A 22,448-nucleotide genomic window follows, 5' to 3' on the forward strand; every position below is an offset into this window, starting at 1 on the left:
CGATATCTGCCATGAATATCGAGATATGAAATTTTGTCCATATCGTTCAGCCACCCACTCACTTTTTCAGTGCATTCCTCTTCCACAAATCCATCAAATTCTTCATCTTCAATGTCTGAGTTTAACAATTGGGCGATTTTGGCATCAAGCGTTCCCAGATCTCTCTCGTCATTATCTGAGTCAGTCTCGTTGCTGTTACTTAGCTGTTCAGTGATGATTCCGGCCTTCGTGAAAACTCGGACGACACTTGAGGCTGATACTTTAGCCCAGGCATCCACAATCCATTGGCAGATAGTGGCGTAACTCACCCGGTGTGACCTCCCTGTCTTGGTGAATGTGTGTTCGCCTTCTGTCATCCAATGCTCCCACGCAGCTCGCAATTTAAATTTGAACGACCTGTTGACACCAATATCTAGCGGTTGGAGTTCTTTGGTTAATCCACCCAGAATGATGATCGTTAATGTTGAATTCTCTTGCAGCTGCTCTATTCCCATGTTCTACTGCGTGACTGATAGCCTTGAGTTTGAAATCCGCTTTGTTAGCATGTCTCTTAACAGGTGCGAATTTTGGGCTCCTTATACACACGCCATAATATTATGTTAAAAAAACACAGTACTATGTATTACTCCGCGAGACTCCTGACTACCGTAATGCTCTGACAATCCATCTAGTGGTGTGGCTTCGTAGCTTACCAAAGTCGTACTAAAACATTTTGACAGATTTTTGAGCACCATGTACCACATAAAATCAGTCAGAAAGCACAACCAGAATTAATAAATAAGGCGCACCGGATTAAAAGGCGCACTGTTGATTTCTGAGAAAATTAAAGGATTTTAAGTGCGCCTTATAGTCGGAAAAATTCAGTATGTGCTTGTGTTCCTTTTCTTTAGTGGTTTAGTTTTACTATGTGTTTTAGGGTCAAAACAGGTGGAATAACAGAAAAAGACAAAGAGAGGAACTGAATTTTGACAGGTTTTTACTAAATAAGGCACTAGAATGGACATCAATAAGAGATTTAGGATGTTGAACATCAACTGTGAACTGGGACACACTGAACAACAACAGGGATTTGAATTTGGGACCAGTAGTTTTAGTTTTGGACTCTTTTTTTTTTTTTCTAAATCACTCCAGCTGCTTTTTGACACCTGTTTAAGTCCATAAAGCAGTTACACGGTCAAAACTCAGTAAAAACACATTAAAAACAATAATGGAAAATCACCACAGCATGGTAAACAACAGGAAAAACAAAAAACCACAAGGAAAACTGTGTTAAAAAGAAAAAAAAAAAAAAAAAAAAAGCCCAAACCATCTATTTTCATAGTGAGTCGGTCTCACTCACTGGTCTGTGTTTTACCCCCCATTCCACAGGCGGTGGGGGGTGTATTGAGCAAACGGTTGAATTTATAGGAATATTTAAAATAAATCATACATTCAGAACGCTCACCATGGACACTTCAGGGGTTTAAGGGTTACCACAGTCCATAACGAGGCCTCATACAGTCACTGTTGTGTTGTGTGGTATGAATAAATCTGTAACTATCTTTTCCCAGGTGTCGTCTCTCGGCAGTGGAAGTGATCATGTGATGGACGCCGTGTCTCAGTGTGAACAGTACGCCAAGGAGCAGGGCGCTCAGGAGAGAAACGCCCCCTGGAGGCTGTTCTTCAGGAAGGAGATCTTCACCCCCTGGCATGACCCGGCTGACGACTATGTCGCCACAAACCTCATCTACCAGCAGATCGTTCGAGGGGTGAAGTTTGGAGAGTATCGATGTGAGAGGGTGAGATGCAGGTTTTATTTCAACTAAAGCAGATTATGTACGATAAACTCACCTCTGTCTGATGTTTAAACCCGGTCATTAACAGATTTCCAGAATGCACTTTAATGTTATTTATGCACACATTCCCCTCTCCACTTTACTTTGCACATTATAGTTTATTGTTGCTGTTTGATTGTCCAGATTTTTTACCTGTTTTGTTTTTATACTTAGAATTTATTTGGAATAGTGTGTTTGCCCCTTTGTTGTGTTTTTTATTGTTTTGTTCTATTTGTACTGTGTGTCATGGTGTTGCCGCTGCACTGCAATTTCCCAATTTGGGATCAATAAAGAATAGAGTAGAATAGAATAGAATAGAATAGAATAGAATAGAATAAGCTTTATTGTCATTGTAAAATACCATTGCACAGTGCAACAAAATTTGGTTTTCCATTCTGTAAGGTGCTCAAATAAAATACACGCATCAATTATACAGTCAAGAATAGAATATAAGTATAAAACAGTCAAGTAAAGGACAACGTAAGTATAAAAACAGTCAACTAAAAAATTACACACACACACACACACACACACAAAAGTGAGCCCAGTGTCAATTATGCAGAATATACAGGTGACCGTAATGACTTGAGCGTTAAGTGTTTTTAAGTACTAAGTACTGAAGTATATTTATCTGTCTACTATAAGAAGTGAAATGTGTATCTGTAGACACATTGCCTCCTTTGTCCATAAAGCGGCGTTGTACAACACCTACCAGTTATTTCATGGCGTATATCGTATATAGAACATAATGCAGATTTCACATTGATTGGATGAATTTTGTCTCATAATCCTCACTTCCGTTTGGTATGGTCATGCCTTGACTGTGACTCAGTGCTGACACTAACGTGTTCATTCCTGACTGTTAGAAAGCGTTTGATTCAAGTTAATCGTATGTATGTACTGTATGTATTAGGGATGTAACGATTACCGGTATCATGATAAACCGCGGTAAAATTGCAGACGGTTAGTATTACCGTTTAAATTCTAATTATCATGATAAAGTGTTTGATTACCGCACTTTTCTGGAGAAAACACCTATGTAAAGCTATGCTTTCATGTCAAATATTTGAGTATAGTTTTAATTTATTACAATTTAGATTTTATATCCCTAATATTTGGAACCAATATTCACTTTGAAAATCTTTGAAAAGGTTCATTAAGCATCTTTGTGTTATTTATGCAATAAATTATATACATTTTTCAAATCGAATTTTATATATTTTTTTTGTATTTTCTGGCATTTTGTGTTGATATAGTAGGTTAAAGTGAAAAAAATAATAGGCAGATGATATAAATGTTGTGCTGAAAAAAAAGATACTAAACATGGTTACAGTAAACATTTGTTTATATAGTATATAAAGGCAAAATCAAAAGTACTGAAAAACAGCCAAAATAGGCTCAGAATGCAAAGGGTTAATATTTGAATGTTTCTGCCAAGAGAAAGTGCATTGTGCCAAGTATTTTATTTGTTGTTTTTTTTGTTGTTTTTTTTTTCAAAATAAAACTTGGTTAAATTATTTCAGTGTGTGTATAAGTACTTATGGAACATTTTGAGCACAGTTTCTACAATACCACAATAATAATGATAACCGTGATAATTTTGGTCACAGTAACCGTGATATGAAATTTTCATATCATTACATCCCTAGTATGTATGTAACTTGCACCAACTGCTGTTATGTGGTTTAACATCAGAATTTTCTGCACCAACACCCACTCACATTGCACAAAGTGTTATCATTTTGGAGATTCGGCTTTGGAGCTGGAGTCTTGGTCTCTTGAGGGTGACTCACTTTGAAGCCAGGCTCGAGGGGAAATTTGAGGATCTGCAGGTTTGGGCTTCGCATGGGCTTTAACTTTCAGCCCTAAAGGTTTACTGCCGGGCACAAGCAACGAAGAACAGATCAGAGCTCTCTGTGTCACCACATGGCTTATCTTTTACCTGCTACACTGTTTTTATGGTTGCATATCGTTAGCCTCATAGCATAACTGCCTAACTGGGGGAGGAGGGGGGTCACAGAGTGGGTCGTCCAATAACCGAAGGGTTGGCAGTTCGAATCCTGCTCTGTCCTAGTCATGTGCCGTTGTATCCTTGGACAAGACACTTCACCCTCCTTGCCTCCAGTGCTGCTACTCATACTGGTGTATGAATGTTTGGAGGGGGGCTGTAGGTGCAGATTGGCAAAGAACAAATGATTAAATTTTGGTGGGATGGGGGGGGGGGGGAACTGATCTGCCTTGGCGGAGGTCTGCGCTCTCCGAGTGCTTTTCTAGTTATTATTATTATCATTAACTCATAAACTATATACTGAAAAGTACGTGGACACATTGAATTCAGGTGTTTCTTTTCTAACGGGTCTGGGATACTAAACAATAATGACAAATGTCAGAATATAGTTTTATATTGGGACAAATTAGTTTGGTTTAAATTGTTATCTTTGTAAAATGCCTCAGAGATGGTTTTTACTTTAATTTCTCTCAAAATTATTTTTTTTTAATCCATGGCTATGATTTTTAAATGCTCTACCTCAAAATTTCTAAAATATTTTTCATGCTCTGACTGTAAATAATAATTTTCTACCACAAATAACCATCTGCTTTTTTCACATTTCACTTTAACTTCAGGAAATACTGATGTTTCTAAACTATAGGGACATAAATATTGGGTCACATCATGTCTGCAGCTGTAAGATGTCCTGTTCATGATGAATCAATATGATATTTATCCCAATATAAAACTATATTCTGACATTAGTCATTTTTGTTTTGTATCTCAGACCCTGTTAGAAAAGAAACACCTGAATTCAACGTGTCCACATACTTTTGTCCATTTGTGTATGAGTTGGGCAGCTATAACAATAAGATACTCAAAACTGACCATTGTCTCGGCATGTTTGTCCAAAAGGAGGAGGACCTGGCAGAGCTGGCGTCTCAGCAGTACTATGTGGACTACGGCGCTGACATCCTTCAGGAACGCCTGTTGAGCCTCATCCCCTCCTACATCCCCGACAGAGAAATCACATCGAGTAAGACTGCAGACAAATGGGCCCAGCTTATCATCACAACCCACAAGAAGGTACTGGATCAGCTGTAACATGCTTTTTGATGCATGAGCTGACGAATAACCAACCTCATGTACCTGTTTAGGGTTTACACACCAAGAGGAGGCTGAACACACAGAGGGTGAAGGAGGACGTGGTGGACTTTGCTCGTTTAAAATGGCCTTTACTGTTCTCCCGCTTCTATGAGGCCTTCAAGTTCTCAGGTTGGTCAACTTAAAATGCTGATTGCAATGCACAGTATAAACCCAGCAGGGTGCATGTGCAGGTCTTGGAAGTCTTAAAAAGTATTGTATTTTGAAAGGCTGTTTTCCAGACCTTGAAATGTCAGGAATTTTGTGTGAAAGTCTTAATAAAGTATGGAAAAAGTTTCTCTCATAGTCAAATTTTAGAGTATGCACAAAGACACATAATCTAGTAAAATAAGAAATACATGAGGAAAGCATAAAAAACCTGACGATTTCACTAACCGGTCAGTACTGGAATGATGCAAGAGAAACTTGTTTGTGTTATATATATATGCATTTTTGTGATTTTTATATGTTTTGAAAACCTTTCTGCCAGTAAGGCATAGCAGGTTTATTTCTATAGCACATTTCATGCACAAGACAATTCAAAGTGCTTTACATAAAACCAGATAAATAGATAAAACAGATAAAAATTTTAAGCTTAAAAGAAACAGCGCAGATCTGAACTGATGAATAAAAACTCTATTCAAATGCAACTGAGAACAGTAAAACAGAATTTAATGTGGATTATCCATTCATTCATTCATATATTTATTAAAATGAACTTTTCTACTACACACAACAGGTACAATCTCAACCAAAAAAGTAGGCACACAAGTATAAAAGTACATAAAGTCAAGGTCTGGGGGAAAAAGTAACAGTTTTGAAAAAATCTAGAATTTTTATTTGGATAAAGAGCAACCCCCTGACCCAGGTATCATCGACTGTGTGTCTGTGTCGTTTACCACTGCGTCCACAGGGCCGAGTCTGCCGAAGAACGATGTGATCGTGGCGGTGAACTGGACTGGGGTTTACTTTGTGGATGAACAGGAGCAGGTCCTTCTGGAGCTCTCATTCCCTGAGATCACTGCAGTGTCCAGCAGCAGGTATTAGAGTGAACCCACTGATTAAGACTGTTATTCTAGAGGTTTGATTTAACCCTCCGGTAGGGCTGCACGATTCATCAATTTTAAATCGAAATTATCTAATTAATTAGGACGATATTTTAAAAAGGGGAATCGTCAAACCAAATTTCATCTCTCTCGTGTCTCCGGGCCGTGTGCCTTGGGGCTACCGTAGGCTCCTCCTCCAGGCTACCGTAGGCTCCTCCTCCTAACTGTGAGAGCAGTCTCCACAGTCTTTGGTCTCCAGACAACAGTACAAAAATGGTGTTTGCTAAGGAGAGTGAGAAGTTTGTGGATAAAAATAGCAAGACCGAGTTGGTTGTGTGGAATTGGTAAGGGTTTGAAGTTTCCGATGAAGACCAAAACATTCCTCGTTGCAAACTCGGCCTGAAGGTGGTACCAGTCAAAGACAGCAGCACAACCAACTTATTTCAGCCCCTCAACCACCAACACATGTCAGAGTGGGAGCAGTGTGTTTCATTGTGGGCTGCACATGAAAACGACATGACTACTTCTGTTGTCTTCTGTAGTTTTACCCAGAAATTGAGTTTTTAGAGGTACTCCAGCTCCTCCCACCATCCAAAGACATGCACTGATAGGTTTATCAGTTAATCTAAAATTGCCCATAAGTGTGAATGTGAGAGTGACTGTTTGTCTGTGTATGTCAGCCCTGTGATGAACTGGTGACATGTCCAGGGTGTACTCCATCTTCGCCCATAAGTAGGCTCCAGCGACCCTGTGACCCTAGTGAGAATAAAGCGGGTTCAGAAAATGAATGAATGAGTTTTTAGAGGAAAAAACTGGGATTTTACTTTTGGCCAGAATCGTGCAGCCCTACCCTCCGGTGCCCAGCCCATAGACGCCCTTCAAACCACCGAAAGTGTGTAATCTGTGCAGTTCCATAGTAATGTCAAAATGTTTTTCATACAGTTTTTTTTAGTTTTTTTTATTTTTTTATTTTCGTATTTCATCAACTTGAGCCATGAACAAAAATACCAAATACTCAATAACTGTCATATTTTCAACCCTTTAAATACCATATTTGTAATGCAAAATACACACAAAAAAATTTTTTTTCAATCTACTAAATAAAAATTGTATTAGTTTTTTTTTTTTTTTTTCATCCTGGCATACGTCACTGATTAACACCAACACTGGTTAATAAGCATTATTATTTTTGTGCTACGTCAATAATTAACTTCTTAAATGTGTCAGTGTGCATTTTGTACTCACTTGGTAGAATTTAAGTTGAATTTTTAAAATTTCATTTGAATTTAATTACTTTTTTTAATCGATTGGAGTTGATTAATTGTTTGTGCTTCATTATTTATTTATTTTTTCACTCCCAGAGGAGGTAAACTGCAGGGTCAGAGTTTCACCCTGGCCACCATCAAAGGAGACGAGTACACCTTTACGTCCAACAATGCAGAGGACATCCGGGACCTGGTGGTCACCTTCCTGGAGGGGCTGAGGAGAAGGTCCAAGTACGTGGTGGGACTGTTGGACTGTCTGAACCCTGGTACGAGGTCCTCACTCAACCCTGGTTTCCACATTTCACATTCAGTATGTTTTTTTTTTAATGTTTGACTGTATTTTTTATGTTTTTTCTCAGCGGGCATCGACTCCTCCTTCCTGAGTTTCTGTAAAGGGGATCTCATCATCCTGGATGAACAAGATGGAGAACAGGTGATGAACTCAGGCTGGGCTCACGGCATCAACGACCGGACTAAACACAGAGGAAACTTCCCTTCGGACTGTGTCTATGTGCTGCCCACCATCTCCAGACCACCGTATGACATAGTGGTGAGTGGACATATGTGTCTTTAAGTTTACCTGTGACATCATTATTTTCCATCCTAACCCTCTGTCCTCTGTCTGTCTGTCTGTCAGGCCCTGGTCACCATGACGCCTGACCAGAGGAGAGAATCTGTCAGTTTGTCTCAGATGAATCCTTCAGACGAGGACAGAGCCAAGGCCTACACACTGGAGGAGTTCTCCTACGACTACTTCAGGTGTCTTTTCTAACCCCACAGGGCTGACTGTAGACAGTTTAGACTTCATGCACCAGCCTCACACACTGCTCTGGGTTTTTTTTTTTTTTTTTTGTATAAATGTATTTTAGTTTTGGCCTCAAACAGAAATATTAAGTGCTTCACTGGAAAAAATCAAATTCTTACCATGTGTATTTTTCTCATTTGTTGTCCAAATATCTCATCACACTTAAAATAAGACAATCACCTAAAGAGTAACTTTTCAGTGAGATATAAGAACTGATTTTTAGACAATAGATCTTGAAAATCTTATTTCAAGAAATTTTACAAAGATAAATTTCACTTGTTCCAGTGGCAGATTTTTTTGCTTTAGTAAAAAAAAAAGTCTTGAATTAGCAGATGTTGCTTAGTTTGTGATATTCAAGTTGTTTTTCGTGTAGAGAAAATGTGGCGGCTCAGGTGGTAGAGCGGGTTGTCCAGTAACCGAAGGGTTGGTGGTTCAAATCCCGCTCTGTCCTAGTCAGTCCGTTGTGTCCTTGGGCAAGGCACTTCACCCTCCCCGTCTCCAGTCCCACCCACACTGGTGTATGAATGTTTGGTGGTGGTCAGAGGGGCCGTAGGCGCAAATTGGCAGCCACGCTTCTGTCAGTCTGCCCCAGGGCAGCTGTGGCTACAAATGTAGTTTACCACCACCAGAGGGAGAATGTCAGAGCGAATGAATAATGGGTCAATAATGTAAAGCACTTTGGGTGTCTAGAAAAGCACTATATAAATCCAATCCATTATTATTATTAAAAACAGTTCATTGATATTTTTGAAGCAGCAAAATTCTCAGTAGAAACAAGAAAAATTTCAAGGAGTCGTTACTTTCAACTATTCATGATAAACTCATCAAATGTTCATGTGATCTAAGGTACAGAAAATCTACAGGTGCACATTTGCCAGAAAAAAGTTATATTTTTGATTTTGATTTTTAATAAATTTGCAGAAGTTTCAAACTTTTTTCACTTTGTCGTTATGAGTATTGTGTGTAGAATTTTGAGGTAAAAATTTAATCTATTTTGGAATAAAGCTGTAACACAAGGAAATGTAAACAAGTGTAGCTCTGTGAATATTTTCCCGATGCACTACAGGTGTCAAACGTGGGCCAAACGCCCGTGGGCCAAAACCGGCCCACCAAAGGGTCCAATCCAGCCTGAGGGATGAATATGACAAATGCAAAAATTACACTGAAGAAATTAAAAATTTTTTTAGTTCATATTCTACATACAGACTAATATGATCTAAAGTGGATCAGAGCAGTAAAATACTATCATAATAACCTATAAATAATGACAACTGCAAACTTTTCTCTTTTGTTTGAGCGTAAAAAGTAAAATTCTACAAAAATGTTGACACTTACAAACTATCCTTTCACACAAAATACGAACAATCTGAAATGTCTTAATAGAAGTCAGTGTAATTGTACCAACATTCTGCCTATTATTAAATGTTTTGTGTATTTGTAGATCCACTGTGATCTGTACGTTATAATGTACATGTATAAATGATAAACAGAGGTAGAATATTGTATTTTTCTTAAGAAATTTCAGGTTGTTCATGTTACTCACATTTTTAAGGATACTTTGTAGATGTGAACACTTCGATGATGTAATTTACTTTTTCACTGTTATTATTTTACCAGTCATGCTCAGTTTAGATCATATTGGGCTGAATGTGGAACCTGAACTGTAATGAGGTTGAGTGTTGGTGAGTGTTTGTGACCTGCTCTCCTGTCCTCTCCATGTTCCAGACCTCCTCCTAAGTCCACTCTGAGCAGGGTGATGATCACAAAGTCCCGAGGGAAGGAGCGCCTGTGGAGCTGCACCCGGGAGCCTCTCAAACAGCCTCTGCTCAAGAAGGTCCTGGCCCACGATGAGCTTTCCCAAGAGGCCTGCCTCGTCTTCCTCAATATCCTTTTACCTTGTACTGTCCGTACCGCCATGTTTGAGTTGTACCAAAAGTCCGTGTTTGTCTCCACTGTAGTTTATAAAACACCCTGTGGGTCTCAAACCCTGGGTTCAGGGGCCCTATGTGTGCAGAAATAATGATAACTCAACTCTACATGAAGTTAAGTAAATGTTCATGTTTACAAACTATCCTTTCATAAAAAATGTGACTAACCTGAACAACATAAAACTTCTTCATACTCACAGTTTTAACCCATAAAGACCCAAACATCCACCACCGACCATCTACTGATATAAACTGTTTAATACCCATTGATTCACTAATTCTATCAATACATGTAAATATTTCTGGAAAAATACAGTTATTCATCTTTCTGTGGTCATCAGATATGACCCATTTGGACGTTCAGAGGCTCCGTAGTTACCGTGGAAACACAGTCATCTTCTACAACATTGACTGACCAGTAAAACCCATGGAGTTGGATCAATGACAGTGGATGCACACACTGGGTTTATGTTCAGTTAATGACAAATTGGACTGAAAAAGACACTTTTTCTTCAGTTTTGTCTGTTTCTGATAGAATAACGCTCAACTTTAATCTGAGCTTTTATGAACATCTACATGATCAGGGAATAACATGTAGGAAAATACCTGATATTCACTGAAAAAAACCCACAGAAGATAATATTGTGATAATTGGTGATAAATCACTGGAGAATGGTTCAATAGACAGAAAAAATCATTTGGGAACTGCCACAAAAGTAGCACTGGGTCTTTATGAGTTAACAATACTATGTCTCAACTTATCATTTATACATGTGCATTACAAACACAGTGGATCTACAAAGGCACAAAACATGTAAGAACAGACATAATATTGTTCAAATTTTGGAGTTTGAATTGTCATTATTATTTATGTTACTATGCCACCCCCCCAGAGGGCGGTTGTATATACGTAGACATACCGGGAATTATGTCCTTCCATCCATCCAAGATTTTTGCCCATCCCATTTCTCTTTCCTGTTCACCTGATGTTTTTCCAATTTGACACACAAGTTCTTTCCCTTTAGGAGAGGTGCAGTGCATAGTTTGATGCAGGAATTAAAATTTCTGGATTTTTTAACAAATATTTGAAAAGTTTTTGAAAGGATTGAAAGTTAAGCCTCCAAATATGAATCCCTGGGTAGGTGGGGTGTCAGTGAGGAAGAGAGGCAAAGCGTAATGCGACCGCGTGTGGGTATTAGTAAGCTCCGCCTACTTTTTCCACTTGTGTTATTATTGTACTTGTCTAACCCACTTGAGATCGCATTGCACTGTGCATTCATTTAGCAGTCCAGATTGGGCCCTTTGATGGCCTGGTTTTGGCCCGCAGGCCACATGTTTGACCCCCCTGCCTTATGTGGTGCAGTCCTTAACCCTCTGTGTACATGTGATGAAGTATATGGGTGACTACCCGTCCAAACGGGTGCGGTCTGTGAATGAACTCACCGATCAGATCTTTGAAGGAGCGCTGAAGGCAGAGCCGCTGAAAGATGAAATCTTCTGTCAGATTCTCAAACAGCTCACCGACAATCACATCAAGTAAGTCTGCAGTCATCGTCAGCTGGGGCCCAAATCCAAATGAACAAAATCAGAACATCTGAGAAGGAAAAACATATGTTCAGGTATTTAGGTTTTATTTAGGTCACATTTATTTCATATGTTGAAACAATAATAAGAACGAATGAGATGGAAATGATTTTATTGTGAACTTCACCATATAGAGGGTATGCACGTGACATCACCGCTAGTGGAAGTCACCGCGGTTCCGCCCACTGAGTGGCAGAAAGAGGGAGTAGAGTAGCAGCATTGGCTTCAATACTGTCTAAACTTAAGAACAATATTTAATAAAAAAATAAATGGGGAAGAGCTGTTGTGCAATTGATTGTATGAACAGGTTTGAAAAGCAGTTGGAGCTATCGTTTTACAGGCACCGAAAGACAAAGAACAGAGAAGTAGATGGATCCACAAATCCAGGAAACCAAACCTGGATCTGTGGATCCCGTTTCGTGTCAGGTAACATTAATTTATGCTGTATTTTTGGGTCATATCAGACCTTAAATTACGTATTGTTTTGGCTGATGTTACTTCTTAGTAAAGCCGTTGGTTTCATGATCAGATCTTTCATGGTTTTTGTCTTCATTTTGTGATTCTGAACCTTGTGCTCCTACATGATTAGTAAACTAACTGAAACTGAGGCTAACCTAGTTTTTCAAATACAGGGGAACTGGAGAATAAAGCTACGACGGAGTATTAGAACCACATAAGAAAATAAAAACACTTGTCACTACAAGTATAACGTCATAAAATATCAATATAAAACCCATAATTTTATGATAATAAAGTCAAATACAAAAAGAATCACAATGTTATGAGAATAAAGTCGTAGTTATAAAAAAAAAAAAACCTCATACAAATGTCATTTGTTTATGAGATTAAAATTGTCATTTTCCGACAATAAAGCCATAATATTACAAGAATAATGTCGTAATTTAAAAACAGGTGGAAAAATATCACAATTTACAAGAACAAAGTGGTGCCCTGCTGGTCCACAGCAGTAGTATCTGTGTTGGATAAAGTACTTGATCTGAACTAGACTCAGTAAATCTGCTCAGTCCCAGTAGATCATGCATATATTCACTGGGGTCAGTCCACGGTCTACTGGAAATGACCTTTGGATCAGCTGGTTCTGGGCCCTAGTTTTGGACCCTGGTTGTCAGTGATGATGAGACCGTGTATATTTGTTTCAGGTCCAAATAGCGCTGATCCCCTCCACCCTGGATGTCAGGATCCTTCATTTGTGTCCACATGTCAGTGTTCATGGACCACTTGTTCTTTGGTAGCTCGTACAGATCCATGTCCAGTCCAGTTGTCCTTCATTTAATTTCATATTTCACATTTTCCTGGTCTGGCTGTGTTTACTGCTATACTCTGTCATGTTGAGCAGGTTGGTTTTTGCCACTCAGTCTGACTTAGAGGGGTGTGGCCCAGAGGGGAAGTGACGTATGTGCATACCCTCTATTTACATGGTTTAATCCAGTAAAAATCCATAATATGTTTTTACAACAGACTACTACATATAAAACTATATTCTGACATTAGTCATTATTGTTTTGTATCCCAGACCCCTGTTAGAAAAGAAACACCTGGATTCAACGTGTCCCAATACTTTCGTCCATTTGTGTATGAGTTAGACAGTTATGATATAAGGATAACGATATTTGGAAACGATCATGCGGAAAGTTTGAGTTTCCTGTGTGTTTTTGTGTAGGTACAGTGAGGAGAAAGGCTGGGAGCTTCTGTGGCTCTGTACTGGTCTGTTTCCTCCCAGTAACATCCTCCTGCCTCATGTCCAGAAGTTCCTCCAGGCCAAGAAACACTATCCTCTGGCCCCAGACTGTATGCAGAGATTACAGAAAGCCTTACGGTAAAACACACACACACACACATTTTAAAGTACACTCCTCCTGATGGTAATGTGTCCTGTCTGTTCACTACACTGTGTCTCCTCATCGTTGCAGTAATGGATCCAGGAAGTATCCTCCTCATCTGGTGGAGGTGGAGGCCATCCAACATAAGACCACACAGATCTTCCACAAAGTTTACTTCCCTGATGACACGGATGAGGTCAGTTATCAGCATTCATGTACTCCATCACAGTGATAACAATGTTTGGACATGTATAATGGGCCTTTAACCCATACAGACCCAGTGCTACTTTTATGGCAGTTCCCAAATGAATTTTTCTCTTTAAGTGATTTTTCACCATTTATTATAATGTTATCCTCTGTATTTTGCATTTTGTCAATAAAAATCTAATATTTTCCTATATTTAGTTCACTGATCATGTAGATGTTCATTAAAGCTCAGATTAAAGTTGAAGGTTATTATATCAAAAACAGGGGAAACTGAAGAAAAAGTGACAATGACAGTAGATGGACACACTGGGTTAATGTTCAGTTAATGACAGATTGGACTGAAAAAGTCACTTTTTTTTTTCTTCAGTTTTCTCTATTTCTTACATAATAACCTTTGAATTTACTCTGAGCTTATGAGTCCATGAGGACCCAGTGTGACTTTTGTGGCAATTTCCAAATGAGTTTTTCTCTATATTTAACCTTTCCTAAGTGATTTATCACCATTTACTATAATTTTATCCTCTGAGTTTTGCATTTTTTCCAGTGAAAATCATTTATTTTCCTATGTTTAATCTACTGATCATGTAAATGGTCATGAAAGCTCAAAGTAAAGTCAAAGTTTATTATATCAGAACTGAAAAAATGAGGAAAAAGTGTCTTTTTCAGTCAAATCTGTCATTAATTGAACATAAACCCAGTGTGTCCATCCACTGTCATTGATCCAACTCCATGGGTTTTACTGGTCAATCAATGTTGTAGAAGATGACTGTTTCCATGGTAACTACGGAGCCTCTAAACATCTAAATGGGTCATATCTGATGACCATGAAAAGATGAATAACTGTATTTTACACCAATTATTTCCGTGTATTGATAGGATTAGTGGATCAACAGGTATTAAACAGTTTAGATCAGTCGATAGTATTAATTGATAGTGGATGTTTGGGTCTTAATGGGTGTAAACATAGAAACCATCATGAAAACAGGACTCTTTCCTTGTGCATCGACAGACATGCTGATGCAAAGTAAAACACTAATGTGTGATTTGGTAACTTTTGTGTGTTTTCTCTCAGGTTTTTGAAGTGGAGTCGAGCACCAAAGCCAAAGACTTCTGCCACAACATCTCTGGACGACTGATGTTTAAATCCTCTGAGGGCTTCAGTCTGTTTGTGAAGATCACAGACAAGGTGAGCCTCCACTCCACTGCCTCATCACTTTATCTCAGTGAATCATGTCCAGAATGAGCAAAACACACCTCAGATCAGTTATTTATTTGTGTTTATATTTTAGTCTTGTTTCTTTTGGCTTCACATTGAACTGTTGGGTGTTTGTATCACTGCTGGTATCTGAGCCATCAGTTTAAATACAGTGTGTTCCTCAGTCGTGGGAATGTCAACGTTTCTGAATTAAACTGGTTTTTAGATGCAAAGCTGTTCTCTGGGTGGGTAGGGCCGTAGTGTGCAAACGCTGTGAACTCTATGTAGAATCCCTTTTTTTGTGTGTGTTTGCTGGACTATTGTGGACCTTTATTCATTTGGTGTTTGAACATGGATGTGTTTAGTCCCTAATTCTCATTTCATTTACTGGCTACACAGATGAAGGCCTTCTAAGCTATCTGTCTGTCTGTCTGTCTGTCTAATTTTCTTTATATAGCATCACATCATAACAAAAATTATCTCTAATGACACTTTACATGTAGAGCTGGTCTAAAGCCAGTTCACAGACACCAACGCATATGCATATAAAATCATTCAGAGTTCTGATCTTATGCAGGTGTGCAAGGTCATTCAAGGTCACTGCACAGCTTCACAATAGCCGGGAGTCTGTTTTTCTTTTTGATGTTAAGTAGGAAATACCAACAGATACAAAAAAGTAAGAACTGATTCAATCAAACAAGAATAAAAAATAAAAGTCCTGTCAACATTAAAACTCCGGAGCTTCAGATTAAATACATTTGCTGAAGTGTTTTTTTAAAAACAGCATCTACGTTGGCCTCCAAGGACAGTTTGTCATCAATGACTGTGATATTTATGCTGTTCAACCATTTCAACTGTCTGTACAGAACTCTGTCAGAACAGGACAGGTGACAGTGGGAGTCTTCCTAGAATCCACCGTCATCTCCTTAGTTTTGGTTACATTTATGTCCAGAAAAGGACACTTTACAGCAGTGGGTGAATTCATCCACCACAGGGCCTACGGTTATATTCCACCTGTGTCAGAGTCTGTTATACATACATACATACATACTGTTAATGTTGGTTCATCAAAACATACATTCATAGATATACATACTGTTAATACTGTTAATATTCATGTTTTGTCCATTTTTATTTTTTATTCTACTTAGCTGTATTGTATTATGTTACTTTGTAAAACTGTAAAATTTCTATTTTATTTTCTTACCTTACTTTTAGTTTTTGTAATTTTATATTTGCTCTATTCCTGTTTCTGTAAAACTGGAGTTTTGTTTTGTTGCACTGACTGGAGTAGGACTCCTAATTTCATTGTACACACAATAAAGTCTGTTCTTTTCTATTCTATTCTATTCTATTCTATTCTATTCTGTTCTATTCTGTTCTATTTTTTATTCTATTCTATTCTATTCTATTTTTATTCTATTCTATTCTATTTTCCAGGTGATCAGTGTTCCTGATGGTGACTTCTTCTTCGACTTCGTCAGACACCTGACAGACTGGATCAAAAAAGCCCGGCATGTGAAAGACGGTAAAACCACTGGGCTCTGACTATGACACCAGCTGAACATATGTTGTGTGTGTTATATGTTGTGTGTTGACGTTTGTGTGTGTGCTCTGTTTGTGTGTCGGTGAAGGTGTTCTGCCTTCACTCACATACCAGGTGTTCTTCATGAAGAAGCTGTGGACCAACACGGTGCCTGGAAAAGACAACATGGCCGACTCCATCTTCCACTACTACCAGGTGAGTCCATGACTTTCACCACCACCAGCACACAGAAGCATTGTGGGTAATGAGGAAGTAGTATCACAGGAGAGAAGCATGTGTGGTAGCCGCAGTGGAGGAAAATTTACAAAATGAGGTTCAGAATAAGAAAAAAAAAAAAACAATGTATTTGCCAAGAAAAAATATTAACCCATAAAGACCCAGTGCTACTTTTATATCAGTTCACGAAAACATTTTTCTATATAGTTACTTTTTTTTTTAAAGTGATTTATCACCATTTATTATAATATATTCCTCTGTATTTTTGCAATGACTTCTAAATGAATTTTTCCTCTACATTTAACCTTTCCTCACTGATTTATCAGCATATACAATAATATTATCCTCTGTATTTTGCACTTTTCAGTGTAAATCTTGTGTTTTCCTGTATTTAATTCACTGATCATGTAGATGTTCATTAAAGCTCAGAGTAAATTCAAAGGTTATTATATCAGAAACAAAGAAAATTGAAGAAAAAAAATTACTTTTTCTCATTAACTGAACATAAACCCAGTGTGTCCATCCACTGTCATTGTTACTTGTTTATTACCTCCACCAAGGAATGAAGGAGGTTATGTTTTCATCGGGGTTTGTTTGTTTGGTGGTTGGTTAGTTAGCAAGATAACTCAACAAGTTATGGATGGATTTTGATGAAATTTTCAGGAAATGTTGATACTGGCACAAGGAACAAATGATTAAATTTTGGTGGTGATCGGGGGGGTAATCTGCCTTGGCGGAGGTCTGTGCTCTCCAATACTTTTCTAGTTTTTTTATTCATTTATTTATTAGGGACAGTTCATATTAATGAACATCTACAGCAATTGCAGCTGTAAATATGCCAGATTGTAGCAACAGTGCTAATTTCCATCTGTAGTCCCTCGGTAGGTGACAAGAAAGACAACTGACAAAAGACCAAACATCAGAAAAACACACAAAACAACACTGTAAGGGCAATCTACTGATGGTCACAGGCTCGGTTTTCCTTCATCCAGTGTTTAAGTTGTGATTTGAAGGAGGCATATGATTGTGAGTCTCTAATGTTGAGTGATCCAATTTCATGGGTTTTATTGGTGAATCAATGTTGTAGAAGATGACGGTGTTTCCATGATAACTACGAAGCCTCTGAACGTCCAAATGGGTTATATCTGATTACCATGAAAAGATGACAAACTGGATTTTACACCAATTATTGACATGGATTAGCAGGATAAGTGGATCAACAGGTATTAAACAGTAGATGGTTTAGTTTGTGGGTGGATGTTTGGGTCTTTATAGGTTAAAACTACTAAAAACTAAGACACATTAATATTATCTGAGATTAAAGATGTAAAGATATGAGATTGATTGAAAAAACTTTAACCCTTGAAGACCCAGAACTCCTTTTGTGTTGACCTCCAAATATTTTTTTTCTCTAAATGTAATCTTTAAGTGATTTATCACTATTTATTATAATATAATCCTCTGCATTTTGCATTTTTCAGTGTAAATCAGATATTTTCCTGTATTTAATTCACTGATTAATGAACACATGTTCAATAAAGCTCTGTGTAAATTCAATTATATCAAAACAGAAAACTGAGGAAAAATTGACTTTTAAAGCAAGACCTGTCATTAACTGAAGATAAAAACAAGAATCTCCCTGCACTGTCATTGATCAAACATGCAGTTTGCTTATTATTTGTTGATTTACTATTAATTTTTGTTCATTTTGTTCATTACTTTAGCTTTTATTCTTTTTGTTGCTTAATTCATTATTTTTTAAATTTATTTTTGTAAATTTTTTGGCTTATTTTTCCCACATTATGTATTATTTGTAGGGTTTTTTTTTTATCGTTCATTTTATCCATTGTCATTGATCCAACTCTGTGGGTTTTACTGGTGAATCAATGTTGGAGAAGATGAATAATTGTAATTTAAACCAATTATTTACATTTATTGATAGGATTAGTGGATCAACAGGTATTAAACAGTTACATCAGTAGTTGGTTTTGGTGGATGTTTGGGTCTTCATGGGTTAAATTTTTCCCATTCACCTCATTTTTCTGCCTGTGTTGTGTCTAATTCCACTGTGGGTACAGTTTTACTCCAGTCCATGTTTCTCTTCTTCTTTACCCTCTGTGTTTTTTTGTGAGTAACTGTACTTGTAGTTTCAGTATCTGTAACACATACTGGTCACTGTGTCTCCAGGAGCTGCCAAAGTACCTTCGTGGGTACCACAAATGTTCCAGGGAGGAGGTGTACCAGCTGGCAGCGCTCATCTACCGAGTCAAGTATGAGGAGGACAAGTCCCACTTCCAAAACATGCCCAAGATTCTGAAGGACCTCGTCCCTCAGGACCAGATGAGACACCTGTCCCCTGACGACTGGAAGAGGGTGAGGACACGTCCTAGTATTTCATAAGGAGACTTTAAAGCACAGGTGTCAAACATGCAGCCTGGGGGCCAAAACCAGCCCGCCAAAGGTTCCAATCAGGCCTGCAAGATGAATTTGCAAACTGCAAGTTAGGGCATCAAACTCAAAAATAATATCATAATAACCTATAAATAATGACAATGCCATTTTTTTTCCCTTTGATTTAGTGCAAAAAACATTAAATTATGAAAATGTGTACATTAACAAACTGTACTTTAACAATAAAATGTGAATAACCTGAATAAATATGAACAACCTGAAATGTCTAAAGAGAATTCAGTGCAATTTTAACAATATTCTGCTGTTACTACATGTTTAGTGCTTTTGTAGATCTTCTCTGTAATGCATAAGTATAAATGATAAGTTGAGGCATAATATTGATAAAATTGTACTTATATTTCTTAATAAATTGCATTTTTTTCAGGTTTTTCACATCCTTTTTGTTTGGATAATTTGTAAATGTAAATATTGGCATAATTGAATGTTATTTTTTGCACTGAAACAATTTGGAGTTGTCATTGTTTCTTAGCTCTCATGCTATTATTTTACTGTTCCAGCCCAATTCAGATTAAATTGGGCTGAATGTGGCCCCTACAAGAAAATGAGTTAGACACCCCTGCTTTAAAGGTTCACTGTGGAAATATGTCTTTCATGTCGGACCACCAGCCAGGGTTCCTACACAAGCATGGAAAGTATGGAATTTGATTTGATAAATTTCCAGGTCTGGAAAAGTCTGGAAAATGGAAACAAATGTATGAAAAAATATTCATATTTCCAGACTGTTAGCGCTGTTCTATTCTCTAAAACATACAATCACAAATATCTAAAAAAAAAAAAAAAAAAAATGGATCGATCTGTTTTTTTAAGGTGCTTCCTAGTGCAGCTAAAATGTTTGTGTGAGAGCGCACAGTCAGCTACGCGTCCCAGAAAACTTTTGGGCAGATTGACAAGTTGAATGCCCCGCCTTCTGCTCTTATCATCTTCCGACCCATTTTAAGTCCTGCCCAGGTATCATCAAGTTTCACTGCAGCTTAGACGGACAGGTGATGTCCACACACTGTTCGAGCTATTCAGCATGCCTTGTATGATCGTTGGCAGAACTCATAATGGGTAAATGGAAATTCTCTGATGACTGGCTCATAAATCCCAAATATAAAGACTGTCTGGAATTTTTTTTACCAAGACATCTGGAAATTAGGGTCTGACAAAAGTATGGAATTTAGAAATTTCAAATATGTAGGAACCCTGACCAGCAGAACTAATGCACATTTGAGTAGTTTTGTTTTGGTTCATGTTTATGCACATACTCTATGGATGTGGAGAACAAGCTGGTGTTTCATTAAACTAACGCTGCCTTCAGGTGCCATCGATGATCCTTTCCACTGGTGAATTTGACATTACCAATGTGTTGTGTTCAAGTGCTTTTGTTGTCATAGTGAAATGAAAAATGTCTGACACACACTTCATGGTGACCTGCTACTTGGGTAAAACCGTTTTGGATGTGTTCATTCATCTGATACAGCAATTTTTTGTAATTTTTATTGAATTTTTGTGTAAATTGTGTATACTATAAATGTGTAAAATCACCAGCTAACAGTAGCAGAACATTAACCCTTTAACCCCTGACCTGTCAGTAGTGCTCGTTCTCGATCTATGATTTATTTTAAATATTCATAAAAATTCAACCATTCGCTCAACAGGAAAATTTTCAAATCGTGCTGATAGAATAGACCGTGTTTTTTCCATAGATATCTGAGCATGCTCAGTGCACCCCCCGCTGCCTGTGGAATGGGGGGGTGAAACACAGAGCAGTGAGTGAGACCGACTCACTATAAAAATAGATGGTTTGGGCTTTTTTTTTTTTTTACATCATTTTCCTTGTGTTTTTTTGTTTTTCCTGTTGTTTCTAGTGTTGTGGTGATTTTGTTGTATTTTTTTATTGTGTTTTTACTGAGTTTTGTCCGTGAAACTGTTTTATGGAGTTCAACAGATGTCGAAAAGCAGCTGGACTGATTTAGAGCCCAAAACATAAACTACTGGGACCAAATTCAAATCCTTGTTGTTGTTCAGTGTGTTCCAGTTCACAGTTCATGTTCAACATCCAAAATCTCTTATTGATGAATACGTTGGATGGATACGTTAGAGGTTAAAGGGTTAATAAAAGCATTGTTTATCATTGGTCATGAATCCCTCGTTGCTCTCCGTCATGTTCTAAATGTTTCATGATCTAAATTTTTCTCCCAGTTGTCCAGTGGAAAATACGACATTGGGGGGGGTGGGGGGGGTTCATGTGCAGTTTTTGAGTTCTTAACTAGTATTTACCATAATTCCCATAGAACGTGAAGGAAGCATAAGTCTAAGTGTCGTGTGTCTCCCTCAGTCCATCATGTCGGTGTTCAACAAACACTCGGGAAAGACCGCAGAAGAAGCCAAGCTGTCCTTCCTCAAAATCATCTACAAATGGCCCACGTTCGGTTCAGCTTTCTTTGAAGTCAAGGTACTTAATGTGTTCGAGGATCAGTCTTCACACATGGAAAAGACACATAATTATAACATATCATTATCCTCATATCGTAACTATTTAACTCATACACACATGGACAAAAGTCTGTGGACATGTTAAATTCAGGTGTTTCTTTTCTAACAGGGGTCTGGGATACAAAACAATCATGACTAATGTCAGAATATAGTTTTATATTGGGATAAATATCATATTGATTATTAATATTGATGATTCTATGTCAGATCCCCATGAACAGGACATCTGACAGCTGTAGACATGATGTGTCCCAATATTTATGTCCATATAGTTTATAAACATTAATATTTTCTTAAAGTTTAATGGGAGACTTTTCTTCCTCAATGAGATGTGATGAAAGTAGATGGTTAGTTGTGTTAGAAAATTATTATTTACAGTCAGAGCAAGAAAAATATTTTAGAAATTTAGAGGAAGAACATTCAAAATCATAGTCATGGATTAAAAGAAAAAGAAGAAAAAAAACAATGTTGAGAGAAATTAAGTCAAAACCATCTCTGAGTCATTTTGGAAACAAAGATAATTTAAACCAAACTAACCAATGCAATGATATTTATCCCATAATATAAAACTATTCTGACATTAGTCAGTATTGTTTTGTATCCCAGACCAACACCTGAATTCAACATGTCCACATACTTTTGTCCACTTGTGTATGAGTTACAGTTATGATATGAGGCTAATGATATGTATATAGAGACATGTTTATAAATTTATACATTTTGTATTTAAGCTAAAAAGTGTTCTAATTTATAAGTTACATAGTAGTCAATGTAGATGTATGTTTTTACTTCACAATGTATTTGTACATATTTTTAATACATGAAAATTTAATTATATGCATTATATTTGCATGAGTTTGATATATATGTTTTGTTTTCTACATATACTTTAATGTACCACACTGACAAAAGTTTCAC

At 37.5% G+C, this 22,448-nt stretch overlaps 1 protein-coding gene across 5 annotated transcripts in view; it reads left to right on the forward strand.

Moving 5' to 3' along the window:
• Positions 1–22,448, forward strand: part of myo7ab (myosin VIIAb) — a 105,122-nt gene that overhangs the window by 76,306 nt on the left and 6,368 nt on the right. For 4 of the 5 annotated variants that reach the window (XM_030153369.1, XM_030153372.1, XM_030153374.1 and 1 more), the window contains 16 exons: positions 1,551–1,778; positions 4,720–4,890; positions 4,962–5,079; positions 5,861–5,987; positions 7,355–7,524; positions 7,618–7,808; positions 7,896–8,017; positions 9,789–9,946; positions 11,374–11,527; positions 13,257–13,412; positions 13,507–13,612; positions 14,696–14,809; positions 16,259–16,346; positions 16,453–16,559; positions 18,768–18,953; positions 21,373–21,489. In XM_030153369.1, the coding sequence (XP_030009229.1) occupies positions 1,551–1,778; positions 4,720–4,890; positions 4,962–5,079; positions 5,861–5,987; positions 7,355–7,524; positions 7,618–7,808; positions 7,896–8,017; positions 9,789–9,946; positions 11,374–11,527; positions 13,257–13,412; positions 13,507–13,612; positions 14,696–14,809; positions 16,259–16,346; positions 16,453–16,559; positions 18,768–18,953; positions 21,373–21,489 (2,313 nt within the window). The remainder of the gene's footprint in view (positions 1–1,550; positions 1,779–4,719; positions 4,891–4,961; positions 5,080–5,860; positions 5,988–7,354; positions 7,525–7,617; positions 7,809–7,895; positions 8,018–9,788; positions 9,947–11,373; positions 11,528–13,256; positions 13,413–13,506; positions 13,613–14,695; positions 14,810–16,258; positions 16,347–16,452; positions 16,560–18,767; positions 18,954–21,372; positions 21,490–22,448) is intronic. The other variant, XM_030153370.1, reaches the window with a different exon arrangement.

This window comes from Sphaeramia orbicularis, chromosome 14 (genome assembly GCF_902148855.1).
Source record: "Sphaeramia orbicularis chromosome 14, fSphaOr1.1, whole genome shotgun sequence".
In the NCBI taxonomy this organism is placed as follows: domain Eukaryota; kingdom Metazoa; phylum Chordata; class Actinopteri; order Kurtiformes; family Apogonidae; genus Sphaeramia; species Sphaeramia orbicularis.